The 21,238-nt window shown below is 38.4% G+C and overlaps 1 protein-coding gene across 1 annotated transcript in view; it reads right to left on the bottom strand.

The window, feature by feature from the left end:
- Positions 1-21,238, bottom strand: part of SLC49A4 (solute carrier family 49 member 4) — a 103,458-nt gene that overhangs the window by 66,143 nt on the left and 16,077 nt on the right. The window contains exon 2 of the mRNA XM_081314767.1: positions 14,399-14,492. Within this exon, the coding sequence (XP_081170893.1) occupies positions 14,399-14,492 (94 nt within the window). The remainder of the gene's footprint in view (positions 1-14,398; positions 14,493-21,238) is intronic.

The following is a 21,238-nucleotide window of genomic DNA, read 5'->3' as shown; positions in this document are numbered from 1 at the left end:
GTATATGATATTGTTTTACTGATGTTGTAGGCACTAACCATTAAAATAAAGCTTCCTCCTCTTCCTTCCTTTGTATTATTAATCTTGTTAGGATTTCATGTGAGGTCCCAGAATTTTCAATATTTGCTGTCAAGTGAATCGTATTACCTGCCCCACAAGCACAGATTAGTATTCAGTAATTATATATTAGAGAAATCTATTAATTAAGAAATAGTCTCAAAAACTGCCATTCACATTGTGGTAATAGAAAGAAGACTGGTTCTATATTGTATATTTGACTAAGAATATCTACATCTGATGAATATGTGAGACATATTCATTTTTTATGCATGTGTTAATTTTAACTTACCGGTACATCATGCATTAAGCAAATGAGAATTGAATTATGTAAAGCCAAAACAGTATATATAGACTTCAAAAGACTTTGGTGAAAACATAGTCAACAGCAAATAGGGCAGAACACTGGAAAAACATCAGTTTTCACTATTTTTGTAGTATTAGAAGTAATGTTATATAACGTATTTTTGCAACATACACAAAACAAACATTAAAAAGGGGGGGAAGGGAAAATTGCATTATGTTCGTTATCAAAACTAAAAAATAGAAGCAATCAGTAAAGAACAAAAGAATTAAAGAAATTTAGGCTTCCGGTTTGCGCGCATGGCGCTTTCGGACATGCAAGGGAGAGCTCCGTCCCTGCCGTCCATTCTTTCTTCATTGGAGGACCCTGAAAAGGGTCGAAAGTCACCCTGGAGGGGCGACCACCGTAAGGAGACCCTCCTGCGATCGTGGAAGGGCAGCAGCCCTCCACTTGTATCCAGAGCAGCTCCTTTTGGCCTGAAGAAGAGACCGGCCATCAACATGGCCAATCACTAAGCCGCTCCCTGCCGAAAGCCAAAAGCACCAACTAGCACAACGAAGCAATCTGGAGGACCTGGGTGAGATTTTTCCTTTTCTATCCCCCTAACTGCCTGCCTGTGGGACTTTTTTGAAAACTCTTTCCCCCCTTTTTTTGAGAAAACGGCTTCTTTATACCTGGGGAAGCAATATTTCAAGCCTTAAAGCGTTGAAGGAAAAAAACAACCAGCTGATTAAACAAAGAAATTAAATAATCTCATTCATACTTACTAAAAAGCTCCTATTTCTGTGGGGATCTACTACCCTATTTTTTGTTTAAGATATGAACTAAGGAAAAAAGAATGGACTAACTATATAAAAGCTTTATATTAATTTGGGGAAAAAAGAACCTTACAACTTATTCTATATGCTACTTATGACATCCTGTGGCTAAACTTGGAATTGCAAATAAACCTTTTGCTTATTTTGAGAGTGTGTCTTTGATGTTATCTTTAAAGACAAGTGTGGGAACACCTGGCACTGAAAACAACTTTTAGAAACATTGGAGGTGGAAAATTACTGACTCTTCTTAAAATAGCCTCCATGGAAGACTTAGCTGTAAATACTAACAAAATGGATGATTATATCCCACCACTTAATTACAAATTGATTTTGGATACAATTTTGGCTATAACCGAACAAATTAAAGCCAAATTTCATGATAAACCTGATAACTCAAAGCCACCAAACCAAACTTTGACCTTAAATGATGAACTGACAACTCAAAAACAAGCAAAAGTGGAAATCAATACTAAAATAGAAGACTTTAAAGAGCAACAAACACAGCCTACAGAGAACCTCGAAGTCCAAATTTCAACTTTAACTACAAAACTTACAACTCAAAAAACAACAATAACAATACCCAAAGTAAGCAACATTAAGAGCGAAGATATCAAAGGCCTCCAAATACAGTATGTTGAGGATTCACCCAATCAAATGATAACAACATTAGCTACTACGTACTACCTACCACAGATAGAAATGGAACAAGATAAAGACCAGACTGACAATCATATCACAGCAAATATCAAAAACTGAGCTATTAAAGCAATACTTCAATGATTATAAAGGGGACATTAGCTTGGCAAAACTGTCATTTGGATGGTCTTTGTGGATTCAAATAAGAGGCGGAGGAAGAAATGGAGACGCATTGGAGAACTTAAAAGCACTAAGATGGAAACCTGATTGGCACAAAAAGAAGGCAAGTTTTAGATTTAAAGACCTAGATTTGTCTCTCTCTTTTTTTGGGATTTGTAAAGACGGAAATTAAAAAATGTCTTTTGATGGATTAAGGGGAATCTTAAATACAGTTGCAAGAAAAAGTATGTCAACCCTTTGGGATTACGTGGAGTTTTGCATGAATTGGCCATAAAATGCGCTCTAAACGTCATGTAAGTCACAACAATAGAAAAACACAGTCTGCTTAAAATAATACTACACAAATATTAGCTGTTGTCATGTTTGAATTGAACATACCCCTAGCCTAATGACTTCTCCAAGAGCTAATTGGAGCCAGGAGTGAGCCAACCTTGACTCCAATCAGTGTGATGATATTGGATGTGTTGCTGACATCTGTCCTGCCCTTTAAAAACACACACCTGTTTTGGGTTTACTGGTCTCAAGAAGCACTGTCTGATGTGAACCGTGCCTTGCAGAAAAGAGCTCTCAGAAGACCTACGATCAAGAATTGTTGACTTGCATGAAGCTGGAAAGGGTTACAAAAGTATCTCCAAAAGCCTTGATGTTCATGTGTCCATGGTAAGACAGACTGTCTACAAATGGAGAAAGTTTAGCACTGTTGCTACTCTCCCTAGGCGTGGTCGTCCTGTAAAAATGACTGCAAGAGCACAGCGCATAATGCTTAATGAGGTAAAGAAGAATCCTAGAGTGTCAGCTAAAGACCTACAGAAATCTCTGGCACATGCTAACATTTTTGTTGACACATCTACAATAAGGAAAACATTAAACAAGAATGGAGTACATGGGAGGACACCATGGAGGAAGCCATTGCTGTCCAAAAAAAATATTGCAGCACGTTTGAAGTTTGCAAAAAAGCACCTGGATGTTCCACAGCACTACTAGCAAAATATACTGTGGACAGATGAAACCAAAATTGAGTTGTTTGGGAAAAACACACAACACTATGTGTGGAGAAAAAAAGGCACAGCACACCAACATCAAAACCTCATCCCCACTGTAAAACATGGCGGAGGGAGCATCATGGTTTGGGGCTGCTTTGCTGCCTCAGGGCCTGGACGGATTGTTGTCATTGATGGGAAAATGAATTCCAAAGTTTATCAGGACATTTTGCAGGAAAACGTACGACCATCTGTCCGCCAACTGAAGCTCCGCAGAGGATGGGTGATGCAACAGGACAATGACCCAAAGCATACAAAACAATGGCTTAAACAGAACAGAATACGCCTTCTGGAGTGGCCCAGTCAGAGTCCTGACCTCAACCCTATTGAAATGCTGTGGTATGACCTTAAGAGAGCGATTCACACCAGACATCCCAAGAATATTGCTACACTGAAACAGTTTTGTGAAGAGGAGTGGTCCAAAATTACTCCAGATTGTTGTGCAGGTCTGATCTGCAAGTACAGGAAACGTTTGGTTGAGGTTATTGCTGCCAAAGGAGGGTCAACCAGTTATTAAGTCCAAAGGTTCACATACTTTTTCCACCCTGCACTGTGAATGTTTCCATCTTATGTTCAATTCAAACATGACAACAGCTAATGTTTGTGTAGTATTATTTTAAGCAGACTGTGTTTTTCTATTGTTGTGACTTACATGACGTTTAGAGCGCATTTTATGGCCAATTCATGCAAAACTCCACGTAATCCCAAAGGGTTCACATACTTTTTCTTGCAACTGTATATATATTGAATGGTTGAATGGTTAAGATAAAAAATTCTTTTTTAATAAATTGGTGATGTGTTAAGATGAAAATTAGATTTTATTGTTAAATCATAAGAATGATATGTAATGAACAACATAAGTTTTGTAGACAAGAGGATTATTCTTTACTGAAATAGGGAATTGTAGGTTACCCAAAAAGTAAGTTTTTTTCCTGCATATTATAGGCTACTTTAGAGTATTTTTATTGCAATTAGGTAAAACTTAAAAACAGGATTTTGATATGTAATAGTCTAATTATATTGAAAACTTTGTTAATTGACTAGCTAAGAACTAGAACTGTATTAACTTTGACTACGTGAAAACTAAGGGAATCAGAGAGGGAATTTATATTGATGCAACCTGAACTATTTACAAACAACTTGTTATTTGCTACTTTGGATTACCCAAACACCATATTGCTTCACAAATACATGTATATACCCCAACCTTTACCCTTAACCTTTCCTCTACCCTATTCCAAGTCCCCTTTTCCCTACCTTCTTTGTTAACCCTAGTAAAAGGTAAAGGTAAAGGTTCCCCCGCACATGCGTGCTAGTCGTTTCCGACTCTAGGGGCCGGTGCTCATCTCCGTTTCATAGCCGAAGAGCCAGCGTTTGTCCGAGGACGTCTCCGTGGTCATGTGGCCGGCATGACTAGATGCCAAAGGCGCACGGAACGCTGTTACCTTCCCACCGGAGTGGTCCCTATTTTTCTACTTGCCTTTTTACGTGCTTTCGAACTGCTAGGTTGGCAGAAGCTGGGACGAGTAACAGGCGCTCACTCTGTTACGCGGCACTCGGGATTCGACCCGCCAAACTGCCGACCTTCTGATCGACAAGCTCAGCGTCCTAACCCACTGAGCCACCGCGTCCCTTGTTAACCCTATAAAACCAATAAAAAAATTTTCAAAAAAGAAGAAGAAAAGAAATAAAAATGAAAGGGGACTGCAAAAAAAAAAAAGAATTTAAGAAATTTGCAAACCTTCCATACCAAGAAACCTCAAACCAATGAAATGAACTATGCTATGTAACTACTAGAGTCGGAAATGACTAGCACGCATGTGCGGGGGAACCTTTACCTTTACCCAGTGCTTTTTTTGTAAAAGAAAAAGGTGCTGGAACTCACACATGTCATACAACCTGCCTTGCCTACTCTACAAGGTTCCATCCAAAAAAGGTGCCGGAACTCCGTTCTGAGCGTTCTATGAGAAAAAAAGCCCTGCCTTTACCTATGTAACTACTTAGTCTCATAATCATCATGTTGGGGCCTGAATGCTGTAATATGCTCTCTCTTTCTCTCTGTCTCTGTCCCTCTCTCCCTGTCCCTGTCTCCCTGTTTCTGTCTCTCTCTCCTTGAAGATAGCCCAAAGCAGAACCCTAAGGGGACAGGAAAAACAACAATGCAGCATCTAAAGTGGAGGTCCTGTTGCTTCTGACATGCAGCTCTCTTCATATCTCCAGGTATTCTTGCTGTCTGCATGCACACAGACATACAAACAATCCCAGCACTATGATAATTTAAACCAGTACAGATGGTCCTTGATTTATGACCACAGTTAAGCCCAAGAGTTATGTTATTAAGTGAGATAGTCAAGTGAGTTTTTCCCTGTTTTTGTTAAGTTAGCAACATGGTTGTTAAGTGAATCTGGCTTCTGCTTGTCAGGTGGTCACAAAAGGTGATCGATCACATGACCCCGGGTCACTGCAACAATGAGAGATATGAAGTAATTGCCAAGCACCCAAATTTTGATCACGTGACCACAGGGATGCTGCAACGGTCATAAGTCAGTTTTTCAGTGCCATTGTAACTTCAAACAGTCAGTAATTGGATGGTTGTAAGTTGAGGACTACCTGTATTGCATACAGCAATACTGTAAACACTGGCTCTTCCAATTTCATAAAGGTCCTGAACAATTTTTTTAAAGAACTTTATGTGATGAGACTCCAAAGTAGTTTTAATAGGAGTTGGTTCTAAAAAATAGGAGTTCAATGCAAGTAGGCTTACGTCAGCTGCCCATTCTGTCATGTGGGAAAACTAAGCAACTCTGGCTGCAACATCAGACCAAGGACATAGAAACGTGACTTCCAATCAAACTGTTCAAATAACTGGCTATGGGTTTTGAATAATGTGATGGTCAGTTACTCTCTAGTAAAATCTCGGACTTGTTCCGGGATTGCTGAACACGACTTTGGCTTTTCAGTTCATACTTAGAAGTTGCATCGTAAGAGACCCCAGGCCAGGTGGCATTAAAAGGAAATAATAAATACATAAATTATTGCTGCATGTGGTGATATATGCAGGATGGCAGCACATGTGTTTTTTTACATGGGAACTGAATGTCTGATTTGCAGTTTTCCTTGAGAGTGACAGGATATAGCAGTGTTTTTCAACCACTGTTCCGCGGCACACTAGTGTGCCGCGAGATGTTGCCTGGTGTGCCGTGGGAAAAATTGAAAAGTAATTATAAAATACTTTCTTTGTGTTTATTTGATTCCTATTCAAGAGAATTACTTTATATATAGTCAATATAGGCACAGAGTTAAATTTTTTAACATTTTCTAATGGTGGAGTGCCTCGTGATTTTTTTCATGAAACAAGTGTGCCTTTGCCCAAAAAAGGTTGAAAAACACTGGGATATAGTATTAATAGGTTCTTACTGTCACTGCATGCCAGTGTTAGTTTTTAGTGCCAGTTCTTGACAATCCTGTTGCAAAAAATTTAGAGTTTATTATCTGGCATGTTACTGAATTTTACAATTATATATTCTTTGGCGCTTTAAACCTTGGTTTCCTGATGTTCCTTTTCTGAGTAACGTTTACAGAATTAGGTATTCTTGGTACTTCAGTCTGCAATATCTCATGGAACTCTTTATCTGTTATAGCCTTTTATTCATTTATCAATTGAAGATGGGAGTCCATTTATACCAGTGGCTTCAAGCAAGGAAGAAATAATGTTGGGGACTAGATAAGCTTAGCATAGAGTAAAAGCGATTCAATTTACAGATATTTCTTTTCCAGGTTCTTTTCATAAACAGAGAATTTTGGATCATACCTACTATTAGACCTCTCCATTTTCTATTTTTTGCTGCTTTTTATGCATTCCAAGTGTTTCATATTTGTGGGGTAGACACTGTGAAATACTGTCTAGATAAAATCTCTCTACCATGCATTTGAATCAATTTCACTGATTTGTGAACTCTGAATTAAACTGCTTTCCACTTGGGGGTAAGATCACTTACCTTATCTTCTTAGAGACAAAATGAAAGAAGATATTCAAAATATAGTTTTCCACACATAGCAATCTATTACTAATGGGAGAGCCAAATTTGCCGTGGCTAATATAGCTGATAGAAATATGAATCCAACAGGACCTATACACATTTTGCCATCTGCGCCTGAGGTTCACTGCAGCTGATTTCAACCTGAAAAGTTAAGTTTTTCATATAGAGCATCACCCACTCCAAAAACTGCTTTATGATTAGAAATACTTGTTACTGTTATTCCTCCTCCCCTTGTTTATGTTGTCCAAAAGGAGCAAAAAGCGACTGCATTTTTCTTCACATCTCACACGGCAATTTCAGTTTGAGTCGATAATGTTACGTAAATGCTTTTTATATGGAAGATGAAGATTGAAAGACAATTTTGTTCTATATCTGGCCTAAAAGGGGAAAAAAAGCTTCTTAAAATATGGTCAAACTAGCATTTTGAACAAATCCTGTACCCTGCTCTCTGCTCTTAGGTTTGTATGTGATTTTTCCAATTTTCATTTAATTATTTTTAGATCTCAAACAATGTGAGGAGTAGTGAGAGTTCAAGACAAGAGTTTACAATATGTTTGAGGGCAAAATCATGGAAGAAAATATGAGGTTGTCCCAACAGAGTTATGAAATAATCAATTATTTAACCTTTCTGTTGAGATAGAGAATCTTATTTTATTTTAGTAAGTTTGGCATTCATACCAAAGGGCTTTATTTAGCACCCACTTTGCATTAACTTTACTTTTACCTGTTAAACTGGGAAAGCAACGTTAGCTTCAAAGAGTTGAAGTGAATTATTTATGAATACTTCACATCCTTTGAGCAACATAAATCATCTTTGTATTTCATCAAGTCCAAAGTCAATTTGTCAAGAGGCATGGGGGTGGAGGCTAGGTAGTAATTATACACTGTTTTATGCTAATATTTACCTGTTAGGAATGCAGAGTTTTTATGTGCTGACATCTTAAAGGCAAGATGAAAGACCTACTTGTCTTTGGGACAGAGAGGGAAGAAAAACGGCTGAATCAGCACAATTTTTATTTAAAAATCTAATAAAAATAGTATACCTGGTTGGCCGGGATGAGGAAATTAGGATTATATTTGCTTTCTAATATATATGATGTATATATGAGTTGAAAAATCATTGTTTTTTTAAAAACTGTTAACACATGCACAAGCACAAACAAACATACGCACGCACAGCTTGCTCGTTCATAGTAGCCATGTGGTAATTCCAGATTATTTGATTATTTATTAATAATCAATATATATTAATTAGGGACGCGGTGGCTCAGTGGGTTAGGACGCTGAGCTTGCCGATCAGAAGGTCGGCAGTTTGGCAGGTCAAATCCCGAGTGCCGCGTAACAGAGTGAGCGCCTGTTACTCGTCCCAGCTTCTGCCAACCTAGCAGTTCTAAAGCACGTAAAAATGCAAGTAGAAAAATAGGGACCACTACGGTGGGAAGGAAACAGCGTTCTGTGCACCTTTGGCGTCTAGTCATGCCGGCCACATGACCACGGAGATGTCCTCGGACAAACGCTGGCTCTTCGGCTTTGGAACGGAGATGAGCACTGGCCCCTAGAGTTGGAAACGACTAGCACGCATGTGCGGGGGAACCTTTACCTTTTTATATATTAATTATTGCAAGACCTTTATGTTTTTCAGAAATGAAGGAATATAGAGAGGTCTTTGAGCTGAATAAATGAAACTAATATCAGCCTCCATTGCATTCCCCCCCCACCCACCCAGAGAATGATAAACCCTAGCTAGAGTTAAATCCTTGCCAGTTTCTCTTTCACTGTAGTTCACTAGTTGGGGACAAAATTCCCAAATTTGCCCTGCAGAGGATTCACGGTGAAAATGTTTTCCATTGCACAATGAACAAACTATGGTTTAAAATGCTGGCTTTGCACTACATTAAATTCAGCTGATGTTTTTGTTTATTTGATTTAGGTACTGCCTGTCTCCAGTTTGACTCTGGGCAGCTCAGGATATAATATATAAAGGGAAAATGAATATACAATCATATAGGAAATATTAAACAAGATGGCATATCCAAGTCAACCATACCAAAATATATCACACAGCCAGAAAGGGGCTCTAACCACCCTAACTGGGGAGAAGTCCAGATCTTCAATGGCCTCTGGCATGCTATCTGGGTGGGAATCTCCCTGCATCTCAGAAGGTTGGCTTTCTGAGTCCCAAAAGAGGACACTGTTTAATTGGAAGGACCTGAAGTGAGAGTACATTTAGCTACTTTTCAATTCTGCATAAACAAAGAAGACTCCAGGAACAGGATATACTATGCCACTCAAAAATCCTTTTTTCAATTTTGTGAACTTAGTGTTTTATTTTGCTATTAGTTTTATTTTCTGTCTCAAGGTGAATTCAAAACAATCCTCCTCCCATTTCTCCCCGCAGAAACAACTGGATTAACTGGTCCAATGTCGCTCAGTGTGTTTCTATGACTCAGGGTGGACTTGATCCTGGCTGTCTTCATTGTCAATCCAGCTCCAACTAGACTGGATTACAATCCAAGGAAGTAGAAAAACTAGAGCTAAATTTGAAAGAAAATTCTTAAAACAAAACTGCATTACATGGTTTAGTTTTACATTTTTCTAAAAGATGAGACAATCCTGCCATTATATCCTTAGGAAAGAAATATGTGTTCTTTACTAAATCTTTTACTTTATTCTAATGAACATTATAGGTATAGAAGCTTGTATACAGTATGGTGTTAATTTACTACAGATAGCAATCATGTTTTATTTATAGACAAAGAAGATCAATCTTCATTCTCCTTAAAAGAATAAGGTGGGTTATTTTTTGCAAATGGAACATCTTCCCCTTCCAATATAGATTTAGAATGAATGTGAATTTCCATATAAATAGTTTTGGGGGATGTTATATTTATTAAAAAATACTAAATATTTATGAACACATATATAGTGTTTTGGGATTCATTTTCAACATAACTAGATCACAATATATCATGGGTGGTTCACAAACAATTTTGCTTATTAATACAGGACTACATGAATTAAACAAGAATATTTACTCTTTTTTGCAAAGTGAAAAGATTTTTACGCAGAGGCACTGTGACTTGAATGAGGAACTGCTCTTAAACTGGAGGGAGAGAGACAGAAACTATTTCAATTCAGAATGGTTTTGATGAGCATGAATAACTTGACTCAAATGCATTTGGCCATCCTGAATGTTGTTATTTTAAAACTTTAAACTTTAAGGAGTCCAAAATGCAGAAGGCTTTCAATTCTGAAAATCTTGTTATTTAGAAACTATTTGACTGACAACTTGTCAAGCAAGAACTAAAGATTTGCAATAAAGCAAATTCTGCCATAACAGGCCAATTCCATGGCATCTCGGTCAACATTCTGACAGTGAAAAGGCAACAACATAATGATACAGCAAGACCTCTGGCAACACAATGACAAACTTTCTCAGACTTTCACATCATAATACTGTGTCATTGCAGAGCTACCGTAGCTGTCAACCTCTTGAAAATGTTTCTTGGTCAAAATTGCATCTAAGTTCAAAAGACATTGGCATAGGGAATCAGAGCTAGCAAGCAGCATTGAGATAAGGGTGGTGGTGGTAAAGGTCATCCAAACATTTCTCAAAATAAAACAAGTAAATATGAAATAATTATTTTAAAGATACACAAAGGAGCTTTTAAATGACTTACTTAGCTTTTCTTTAATATGAACCAACAATACATATAAATATCAAGAAGTGTTTGGTAAACAGCCACTTGACTCGTCACCAGACAATTAAGCAAGAAGCTACTAAATGTTGAAACACAAGGAGCTCTTTTTTAAATGACTAATATTGACTGCATTTACCTGAAAGAAAAACAATCCTGAATTTAAGAGGATTTCCCAAAAGGAAGAGTGGCAAGATAATCCTGACAAAAATACTCTGTAAAGCCATTTCCTCACCTTGCCAACTCTAGCAAAATAACAACCTTGGAAATTCTCTTTTCCTATGCAATAAATGTATGCATGGGATATTTGTGCGCCCTTGTGTGCAAATAAACTAACATATGTATCTGCCAAACACGTATTCCCCAAAAGGAAAATTTTACTACAGATTACATGACTGCCTCTTTGTAGTAAGGATCCTGGGAGAAGGTATTTCTATTTTAAAGACAGATGCTACATTTAGGTCCTATGTGCACCAAAGAACTTTTTGGAATGCAATCTAAATGCATCACATAAGTCCTAGGACTCATCTGCATAACCTGCTCATCTCAGTATGTGAACTTGTCAATTCCTGAATAAGGGAATGCATACTGTAGTTCTCAGCCTGCCTCTTGCCTACTGTGAAGGCAACCTCTGATGATCTTTTTGTTGTTGTTGCATAATCAAAATGAGTGTTTTCTAATCTCTCTGGGAACAAATGGCACTGGGCCATCTGGCTGCTGGACTTCATTTCTTCCAGTCAATGCCTCCACTCCAACTGGCTAGTAGGTGCTCTGCTAGCTCTTCCCTCCAGTCACTGATTGCTTCCCTCCATTTTATCCTGGGCTGCTAGATTAGTGAAACAGTACTTTTTTTTAACTAGTCCACTAATAGATACTTTTCTTTTACTTTTTATTTTCTTTTACATCACTCCCACGAAGATCACTTAAAAGGTTATGGTAGGACTCTTCTAATTTGGCTGCTACAGCTACAATTGACAGCAAAATGCTTAAAATGATTATTAAATCTTTAAAGGGGCATTTCTCTCTCAGCTAGTTCAATGTGCTAACCAATGCTATAATCTATTTTTCATCATCTGTACTCCATGCCACATACATTTATAGATTTTCAGAAGCCTAATTAAGAAGTTTTCCTTCTTGTTAAGATAAAAACATACATTTTAAAATCAATGCTCCCAGTATGCTAATGGCAAAACTTTTTGAAGCTAACAAATGTTCCTAAAGTTTAATGCTTGTAGTAGACAAGCTCAGTAGGTATTTATAATCCAAGAAGGTCAGGGTGATAAGTATGCCAAAATATTCTCCTTTATTGCCAGCTGTTCTCCCAAGCTAGGAATCATCAGGCAGCCAGGAAGCAAATTATAACGCTATACACAAATCCACCACTAAATGTCATTCAAAGTCCATTTTCCACTCTTAAAACAAAGGATTGATTTCTTTTTGGGAGCCTTTCCCAGGAAATTTAGTTGTAAAATAGTAAAGAAAGGATCAATATTCTTTACCAAACATGCTGTTTATGATGTATTAAGTAGTGCTTTTTTCTCCTTTGGCTGTCAGCAGCTAATGACCAGCCACAGGAATGTAGCTGGACCTTCCCCTGGCAGTTTGGAGGTCTTTCCTTGGATCGAACGGAAAGACTGCCATCAATTCATGATCAACAAGGCACCCCTCCTCTTCATCACCTCTTTGGGGCGATTTTAGGCCCTTTTCAGGGCCCACAGCAGTGCAAAATCGGGTGTGGAAGGCAGAGCCCTGCCTTCCTGCATCCCATCTCATTGCAATGCAAACCAGAAGCCTCTTGTGCACTATTCTTTAAAAGACCTTATTAAGATCACAAATCTCACTCCAAAATATTAAGTTTTAAAATTAAGTGGATTTCCAAAAGCAAAGTAACCGAAAAACATAAAATACAGGTAGTCTTTGACTTACAATAGTTCCCTTAGTGACCTTTCAAAGTTACAACAGCACTGAAAAAAGTGACATGACCATTTTTCACACTTATGACTATTGCAGCATCCCCATGGTCATGTGATTTACATTCAGATGCTTGACAAGTGGCTCACATTTATGACGGTGGCAGTGTCCCAGAGTCATGTGATCCCCTTTTGCAACATTCTGACAAGCAAAATCAATGGGGAAACCAGATTCACTTAACAACTGTGTTAATAATTTAACAACTGCAGTGATTTACTTAACAAATGTGACAAGAAAAGTTGTAAAATGGGGCAAAACGCACTTATAAAATTTCTCACTTAACAGCATAAATATTGGGCTCAATTATGGTCATGACCTGAGGACTACCTGTACATCCATACTGCAAATCTCTTCTATTAATCAATGTGTTTTTAACCACTTAACATCAAATTCATTCTGAAAATTTATTGGTAAACTCAATTTATGATTTCACAGAACTAGATTTTATGAAAATAGATAAAACAAGCCAAGGGAAGGCATGCTTAATTTAACCTGTAAAATGAATTATCTTAAAGATTTCATTTTACAAAAAATACAGCAAAAGTAACTACTAAATTACATTTTGTACTCACTTCCTCAACCTTGTGCTTTCCACATATGTTGGACCGCCATTCCACAATTTTAGGCACTAAACTGGGGAGACAGCTAATAAGTGAAAACAAAAGGATTTATTTCCTTTGTTTTCTATTCTAAATAAACTCAGAACTCTTTAAATCTATTCCATGATTTCTTTTCAACTGATTCACAATATTCAAGGTAGACTTAACTTATATTGAAATTCCAAACTATCGAGGCTATATGTGCAAGGTTAGCTATCAAGCTATAATTGCTAGAAAACATAATCTGCATTGTAGTAATATGCAGCTCAATCACTGTCTGCATCATCTATCATTTGCAACTGCTTGTAATTCATTTCAAATTCATTTTATTTTGTATATACAGTATGTATCTGTTACTTATTTTACATAATGTAACAGGAAGAAAAACAATTCCCAAATACCTTGCTTTTAACACAGGAACAAGAGTGGTATTTTTACTGTTTCACTATTCACTTGACAGTATGGGTATACCCTTGGTTAAATGAGAAATCTTCATTAGACTTAAGTACACAGGGATCATAATTTTCACAATGCAACAATGTAACGTACACAGGTAGTCCTGAAGTTATGACAGCAATTGGGACCAGAATTTCCAAGCAATGTGGTCATAAAATGTGACATCATGTGACCTCTATGCTTTCCAATGGCAATCCTAGCAGTCCCCATTGCTGATAAATGAATCCCACTGGTCATTAGGCAAGGGCCCAACCCAATCCAGACCATTCCCGTATTGCTCCCTCCCAGCCCTGACCCTCACTAAGGTAAATGCTTCCTTTTCAACCTGTCTATTTCCTGCATTGTTTGCCCTTTTGGTTACCCTACACTCCACTGTCTCTGCGGGCACTGTGCTCTGCCAGCGCTGCTAACCCCAACGGATCTTCATCCTCTTTTTCCTCCCTCAAGTGACTAGGTGTGCAGGCCTGGCCTTTCATGAGACAGTAGCTGGCCACTTTTAAAACTATCATTCTGCCACTTAATAATAATAATTTGGGATCTTTATCATGTATTCTTTATTGTAGTTTCCTAGTGATAAGATAAATCATTAGTTTTCTTACCATTTCCTTGTTTCTTGGTTGGATACAGGTATGCATCTTAGGCCAGCCCCTACCACCATGAGGAAGGATGTTAGCAACACAGTTTCCCTAAGGCCTGCAGGGGAAAAAAATAGGCAGTGCTTTAGTAAAACATGGCAATCTTGGCAAATATCAATTCAGGAACTGGAAAGTTCAAATTAATCAAAGACAATGCTGTTAATAAAATCCCAAAGATTTAAGATAATAAAAACAGAGTGTTTCATCATAATTAAGGCCAAAATATTGCTGGACCCTTCTTTCACTGTTGCCAAGCAAGAAGGCATGAGGGAAATAGTTTCATACTTTTGTTATCTCCAGCAACTGGTGGTTAGAGACTTATTGTTTCCAGTTCCGAAAGTATTATCAACATGTTTATTAGCCATATTGAGCTTCCATCTGCTATATATTTTGTCTACTTTCCTTTTAAAGCAGTGAAGACTACTGATCATGACACAAGTTTATATTGCTGAATTCTACAGCAGAATTACATTCTGCACAAATAATGTTGGGAAGATATGCATGCAGCTGGAACTCTAGAGCAGGGCTTTTCAACCAGTGGTACAGGTACCACCTGTGGTACATTGGCACCTGGCAGGTGGTACGCCACCATCCTAGAAAAGTGGTAGCGGGGGAGGAGAATGAGCTGAGCCGATGGCAGCATCGCACAAACCTGAGCGAGAGATGGCTGGAGCTGCAGGGCTGTCAGGGCAAGCGCCAGGATCAGCACCAGTCTCCAGCTGGAGCTTGGCGCTGATCCTGGCACTTCTGCTGAGCCCAGAAGAAGCGCCGATCAGCTGGAATGTTGCAGCATCTCCAGGGCCTTGTGATTTACATTCAGATGCTTGGCAACTGATTCATATTTAGGATGGTCACAGTGTCCCAGGGTCATGTGAAGTGACCAAAACCTGCTGCAACCACCCAGCAGATGGGGGGGAATAAAAACCAAACACCCCCCACCCTACCCCCGCTGCCAATCCTCAACAGAAATGCTCACAACAATGAAAACCTTGGACAAGAGGAAGAGCGCCGCCAGGCGGGAAGGCAGGTGTCTTGCTCAGCTGTGGCTTAGGGGGCACTTTTTTCAGTGCCACTGTAACTTCGAACAGTCACTAAGCGAACTGTTGTAAGTCGAGGACTACCTGTACTTCATCACTTTTTTCCTTTTTTTTTTGGTCATCCAGTTTTTGACACCTTGCTAGGTGACTGGTGGTACTCGGATGTTGCCATACCCTAAAAGTGGTACAATGGGTGAAAAGGTTGAAAAGCCCTGCTCTAGAGAAGATACAGAGGAACTACTGGAGTGTAAACCCACATTGCATTCCTTAAGAAAGAAAGTAAGGATAGCCCTGTTGAATCAGGTCATCATCCATTTTAAACCAGCACGATGTTTCCCATAATGGGTCAGTCAGATGCCTTTGGAAAGCATACAAGCTGAACATGAAGGCATACTCCTCTTTGACCACCAGCCATTCTTCTCTTGATATTGGTAGTTGAAGGAATTCTGCCACCTATTTTGTGGTATCAAGCCCAATAACAACCCTTTTTCTATATTCTTGTGGATTAGATAAATGCTCTTTGAAATGCATTCAAATCAATACTATAATCATCATTGCATGCTGTAGTAATGAATTTTACTAGTTAATTATGTGCTTATGAAGACATATTGCTTTTATCTGTTCTATCTTTCCTCCCAGTTAGTTTTACTGGATGATCCCTAGTCCTTATGTTCTGAAAAAAATTTGTTTCTATTTTTTCCAAACTATGATTTTATATTTAATTATGTCTTTTCCAACTTTTTTCAATGCTAAATGGTCCTCAAAGTTCTATCATTTTCTCACAGGGAAGGTGTTCAAATAATTTTCCTTGTCCTCATCTGCATTTTTCCCAGCTCCAGCTACCTTTCTACAGTTGGCAACCAGAATTACAGATGTGGACATATCTTAAATTTGGAGAATCTGATTATGTTTATTTTCCATCTTTGCTTTAATAATCTCCAGTGCGGAACTTGTGTTTTCCCAAATCCTGCGTACTGAGCCCATATCATCACTGAACTAACCAAGATATTTTTCTCACTAATTTCTTGATTCAAATGCCAACAAGTATGCATGTGAACTTGTAGGGTAGAGGCAGATGTTGACTTAATGTGCATCTGTTTACACTTAGTTCAGCTAACCACATTCATTCTGTCCTGTTTGCCATTGTTCACTCCCTAGAGCAGGGGTGTCAAACTCAATTTCATTGAGGGCCGCATCAGCATTGCGGTTGCCCTCAGGGGGCCGGGTGGGTATGGCCAGGGTGGGCGTGGCCTACTGGGTGGGCGTGGCTAGAGTGCATATGGCCTACTGGGTGGGCGTGGCCAGCTCTACATCGTTCGCATCAAGGGCACCTATGGGGGCCTGGGCAGGAGTGGGACAGATCTGAGGGTCTCTGGCAGAAGGAGAGTCTCTGGGCCAGGGCCAAGGCAGTGGGGGCCGTTCCCTCACTGTTTCCAGGATGGCTTCGCGGGCCGCATGAAACCACTTCGTGGGCTGGATCTGGCCCCCGGGCCTTGTGTTTGACATGTCTGCCCTAGAGACTAAAATGGACAATGTGAAATTTGAGTGGGCCACGAACAAGGAATATATATCGGAGGTGGTGACCCTTTGAGAGCTGTATGTAACGAAATTTCATTTTGATGTTTGCCGATTGGTGTACATTCAAAGTGACAATAAAGTTATCATCATCATCATTATTTACCTGATCAGTTTTATTCATCAACTTTAAAGAGCTCTTCGTAATCATTTATAGCTTACCGTCTAGAATAAATTGGTAGCATGTGCAAACCTGGCCTTGCTTACTCCTCAGTAGGTCAAAATCTTATATAAAAATTGAAAAGTACTGGTCCCAACTAAAATCCTTGAAGGACTATATTTCTTACTTTCCTCCATTCAAGAAAATTCCTGTTTATTTCTACTTTATTTTTTAAAAATACTCCATAAAAAAATCTTATCACACAACCACTAAAGAGATTTTGATGAGGAACTATGTCAAAGGCTTTTAGAAAATCCCAATATATAGTGATAACTAAGTCACCTCTAGAAGGGACGCAGTGGCTCAGTGGGTTAGGACACTGAGCTTGTCGATCAGAAGGTCGGCAGTTTGGGAGGTGGTGGTGGAATTTTTCTGCTAGCTTAAACAATTCTCTGACCCGTGGGAACCAAGGTCATTTCTGTTTATTAGACTGAGAGGCTGGGTTTTCTGTTAGAAAGCCCGCCAAACTGTTCTATTGGAAAACGTAGTTGATTGTACAGTAACAGGGTGAGAAGTTTAACTTTGTATACTGTAACTTTTTGGAGAACTTTGGTCTCGATTTCACTTTTGACAGTCCCGATACTTTGTAGCCAATAAACATCTTCTTAAAAGAAACCTCAAGCCACAGAGTTCTGTTTCAGTTGGTCTCATCTGTTGGAAGCATGACATTCTCTTTCTAAAATTAGTATCATATTAGCATCATATTTCTAGTCCTCTGGCGCTGATTTTGATTTGAAGGTCATTATTTTCTTTTGCCTTAAATGCCCATTTGACATGTAAGAATTTTAGAGTGGCTGGCATCAGGATCTGATGATATGTCGCTATTTCCTAGAATATCCTGCATTGTTAACCCAATTTGCTTTAGCTGCTTTATTTTTCCCCCTGATCCCCACCCTTGAAAGTCAAACCCAACTTGGGCTTCCCATGTCTTCTATAGTAATGAAAAGATACAAAAAATTAATCATTCAATTTCCCTGCAATTTCAGTATTTTTCTTGATTTAATATTTTTATTCTTTTGTTATCTCATAGCATTCACTTTGTTAGTTGGTTTTCCTTTCAGTCTTTTTTATTAACTCCCTCGTTTTTCAGGAATTTCTGTTTTTGTAATCAGATTTGGCTGAGCTAGACCTGCAGATAATTTTCAGGTATGATAAACCTAACAGTATTCATTCTAGTAGTACCAACTCTATCTCCAGTAGTACTCAATGACCTTCTGTGAGACGTTTGGCTTTCTCTACTATCCTCTATTTTTAAACTTACTGTAATTGTTTGCATTTGCACTTTAAGAATTTCATATTTTGGAATTCCCATCCACTTTGAGCTCCTTTTTCAATAGCTTCTTCTGCTATGGAATCCTATTTATCACTGCTTTGAATTTATCTCTTATATTCAGTTCTGGTTACTTTGATTTCCTCAATTAAGTCTTTCTTATTGGTTAGTATCAAGGACTGCTCATTCTTTTTTGCTTTTCTCTACTTACCAAAGAAGAAAGTCATCAGGAAATTTTTATGCTTTGATAATTTTATCTGCATTCTTCTGTGGTTTTCCAGATGTATCATTTTTCAAATTCAGTAATCAGTATTCTAAATGCTGGTATTCTATAGATTTATATAAATGTATTACTGTACAATATAAACTTGGTGGTTTTCCTTTCAATACTAATCCCTGCTGAGTTAATACCTTGAGTTCGATTCACTAGACTTTCCACTTTTGCAGTCAAATTGTTCCTGTGCAGGACTCTGAAGGAGTTTTCTATTTGCATGCATGTTTAACCTAATAGTATTACTTCAAGTAGCATCAACTATGCTTCCAGCATCATTACAAAAATCCTATCTTCTACAAAGGAAAGAAAACAGATTTTTTTTTACTGCTACAGACTTTCAAATGCAGAAATTTGCTGTACATTTTTATGAGAGATATGGATAAAATGGAAGTAGGTAGAGGCTTAATCTGCTCTTTATCCTTGTGTTCTCCCATCTTGGAAAATCAATGCTTTTGTGTCTTTAGCTTTACCATGAGTCGTATCTCCTGGACACACTGCAATGTACTAGAATACTAAAAATTAATTCTATAGACATTTTTATTTAACAACTGGGTTCATGATATGTAAAATTGATTTAACATGCTAAATATGTTAGAAAATATCTACGAAGACTATTATCAGCCTCCTATTTCTCTCTCCCACACATTCTTTTCCCACCTGGGAGAGAGTTTATAGATTTCCAACAACTCAAAATAAGAATGGATAAGAATGGAGCAGAAAAGCAGTATTTTTTTCTATTGTCTCACACTTGTTCAGGCTGAGAAAGCTAAATAGAGGTACACTGAGTTTCAAAAGGGATAAAATACACTTTCTAAGCCTTTTAAAGTTTTAACTGTGTTGAGTTCCAGATGCACTTATTGGGAAGATATCTGTATTTAGACCCTTAAAGTATTTAACTGAACAACAGACATCTGTATTTGTTTATCTACACTTACATTAGTCTATGTGTCACTAGAAGCTAAGTCTGATTTGAAGATACATAACCACTCACTTCTTTAACAGTTTTAATGCTAAAACCTCTTTTTCTTGTTGTTGCATGCTATATCATCAAAGTCATGCTACAGTTAAAGCATTACATCTCCTAGAAAATTAGAATGTTCTGCATATTTTCTCTGTACCACAAATGTTGACAAATGCTGTTCAAGGGAGGGAAAAAATAATGCTAGAGGATTAGATAATATGAGTAAGTCACAATTTGAAAGCCAAGGACTGGCATGAACTATTATGCATCAATTGCTCTGGCAAACAGCACTGTCAACAAATAAGCCTTTTTCAAACCTATTCTGATGGCCAGAAGTCATTGAAGATACAACTCGGATCACAGTGAAAGAAGAGCCAGTCACCGCTTGGGAAATGGGGATCTTTGCAAAAGCATTTCCAAGGATTTCGACAAAAATAAAAAGATCTGTGATATACTTGCCAGAAAGCAGAGTCCTAATGACAGTTCATCCTCTTATCAGAATTCAACTTCCTTTCTATGCTCTCCAACAATGCAATCTGGTTTCTACTATCTTCCAACCTACTCTCCTATCAAGGGATAAGCAGTCTGGCTGGATATTAGCTTTTCTTAAGCTTTCTTTTCTGCACCTAGGATTAAATATTTTATAGTTTGCTTATTGGTTAGGGTGTACTCTTCCATTGTTTACATTCTAGGCCAGGGGTGTCAAACTCAATTTCATTGAGGGCCGCATCAGCACTGCGGTTGCCCTCAGGGGGCCGGGTGGGTATGGCCTACTGGGTGGGCATGGCCAGCTGTACATCGTTTGCATCAAGGGTGCCTATGGAGGCCTGGGCAGGAGTGGGACAGATCTGAGGATCTCTGGCAAAAGGAGGGTCTCTGGGCCAGGGCCAAGGCAGTGGGGGCCGTTCCCTCACTGTTTCCAGGATGGCTTTGCGGGCCACATGAAACCACTTCGCGGGCCGGATCCGGCCCCCGGGCCTTGTGTTTGACATGTCTGTTCTAGGCAATCTAGTGCTATAAGTGTGAGTTTACATCTTGCAATTTGTAAATAGATCATCACCAAATATATTGGATTTATAGAACTTTTAACATTTTTACCATGCATAGGTAGAGTTGTTATTGTCCAAATGAAGAGGAATTCCATGTATCAGTGAAAATTAGAGTGGAGAATCAATCCTCATCTTCATAAAGGTGAATGAACTGGAGATACTGTATACATAAGCTCTGGACATCAGGATCCAAAAAAATATTTGAGTACCACAAGCCGAGTCACGTTGGCCATGATATACTTTGTACAGAAAGATCAATTGCATTCTGTTCAAATATTAGTGCTGGCTATTTCCCCAAGCATCATGGGGAAGAAGAATACGTGGCATAGAATAAACGAGAATAGAGGATTGATGTCCACATGGAAACGATAACAGTTTAACTGATTTTTTTCTGACTTAAGTGAATTGGAAATTGGTCAGATAACACTGATCTGTTTATTGCTTGGAGCTGCTGTCTTATATTCCTTCCTCTCCAATA

The sequence above is a fragment of the Vipera berus genome (assembly GCF_964194415.1).
Source record: "Vipera berus genome assembly, chromosome: 1".
Taxonomy (NCBI): Eukaryota; Metazoa; Chordata; class Lepidosauria; order Squamata; family Viperidae; genus Vipera; species Vipera berus.
This window is presented reverse-complemented; position numbering and strand designations above follow the sequence as displayed.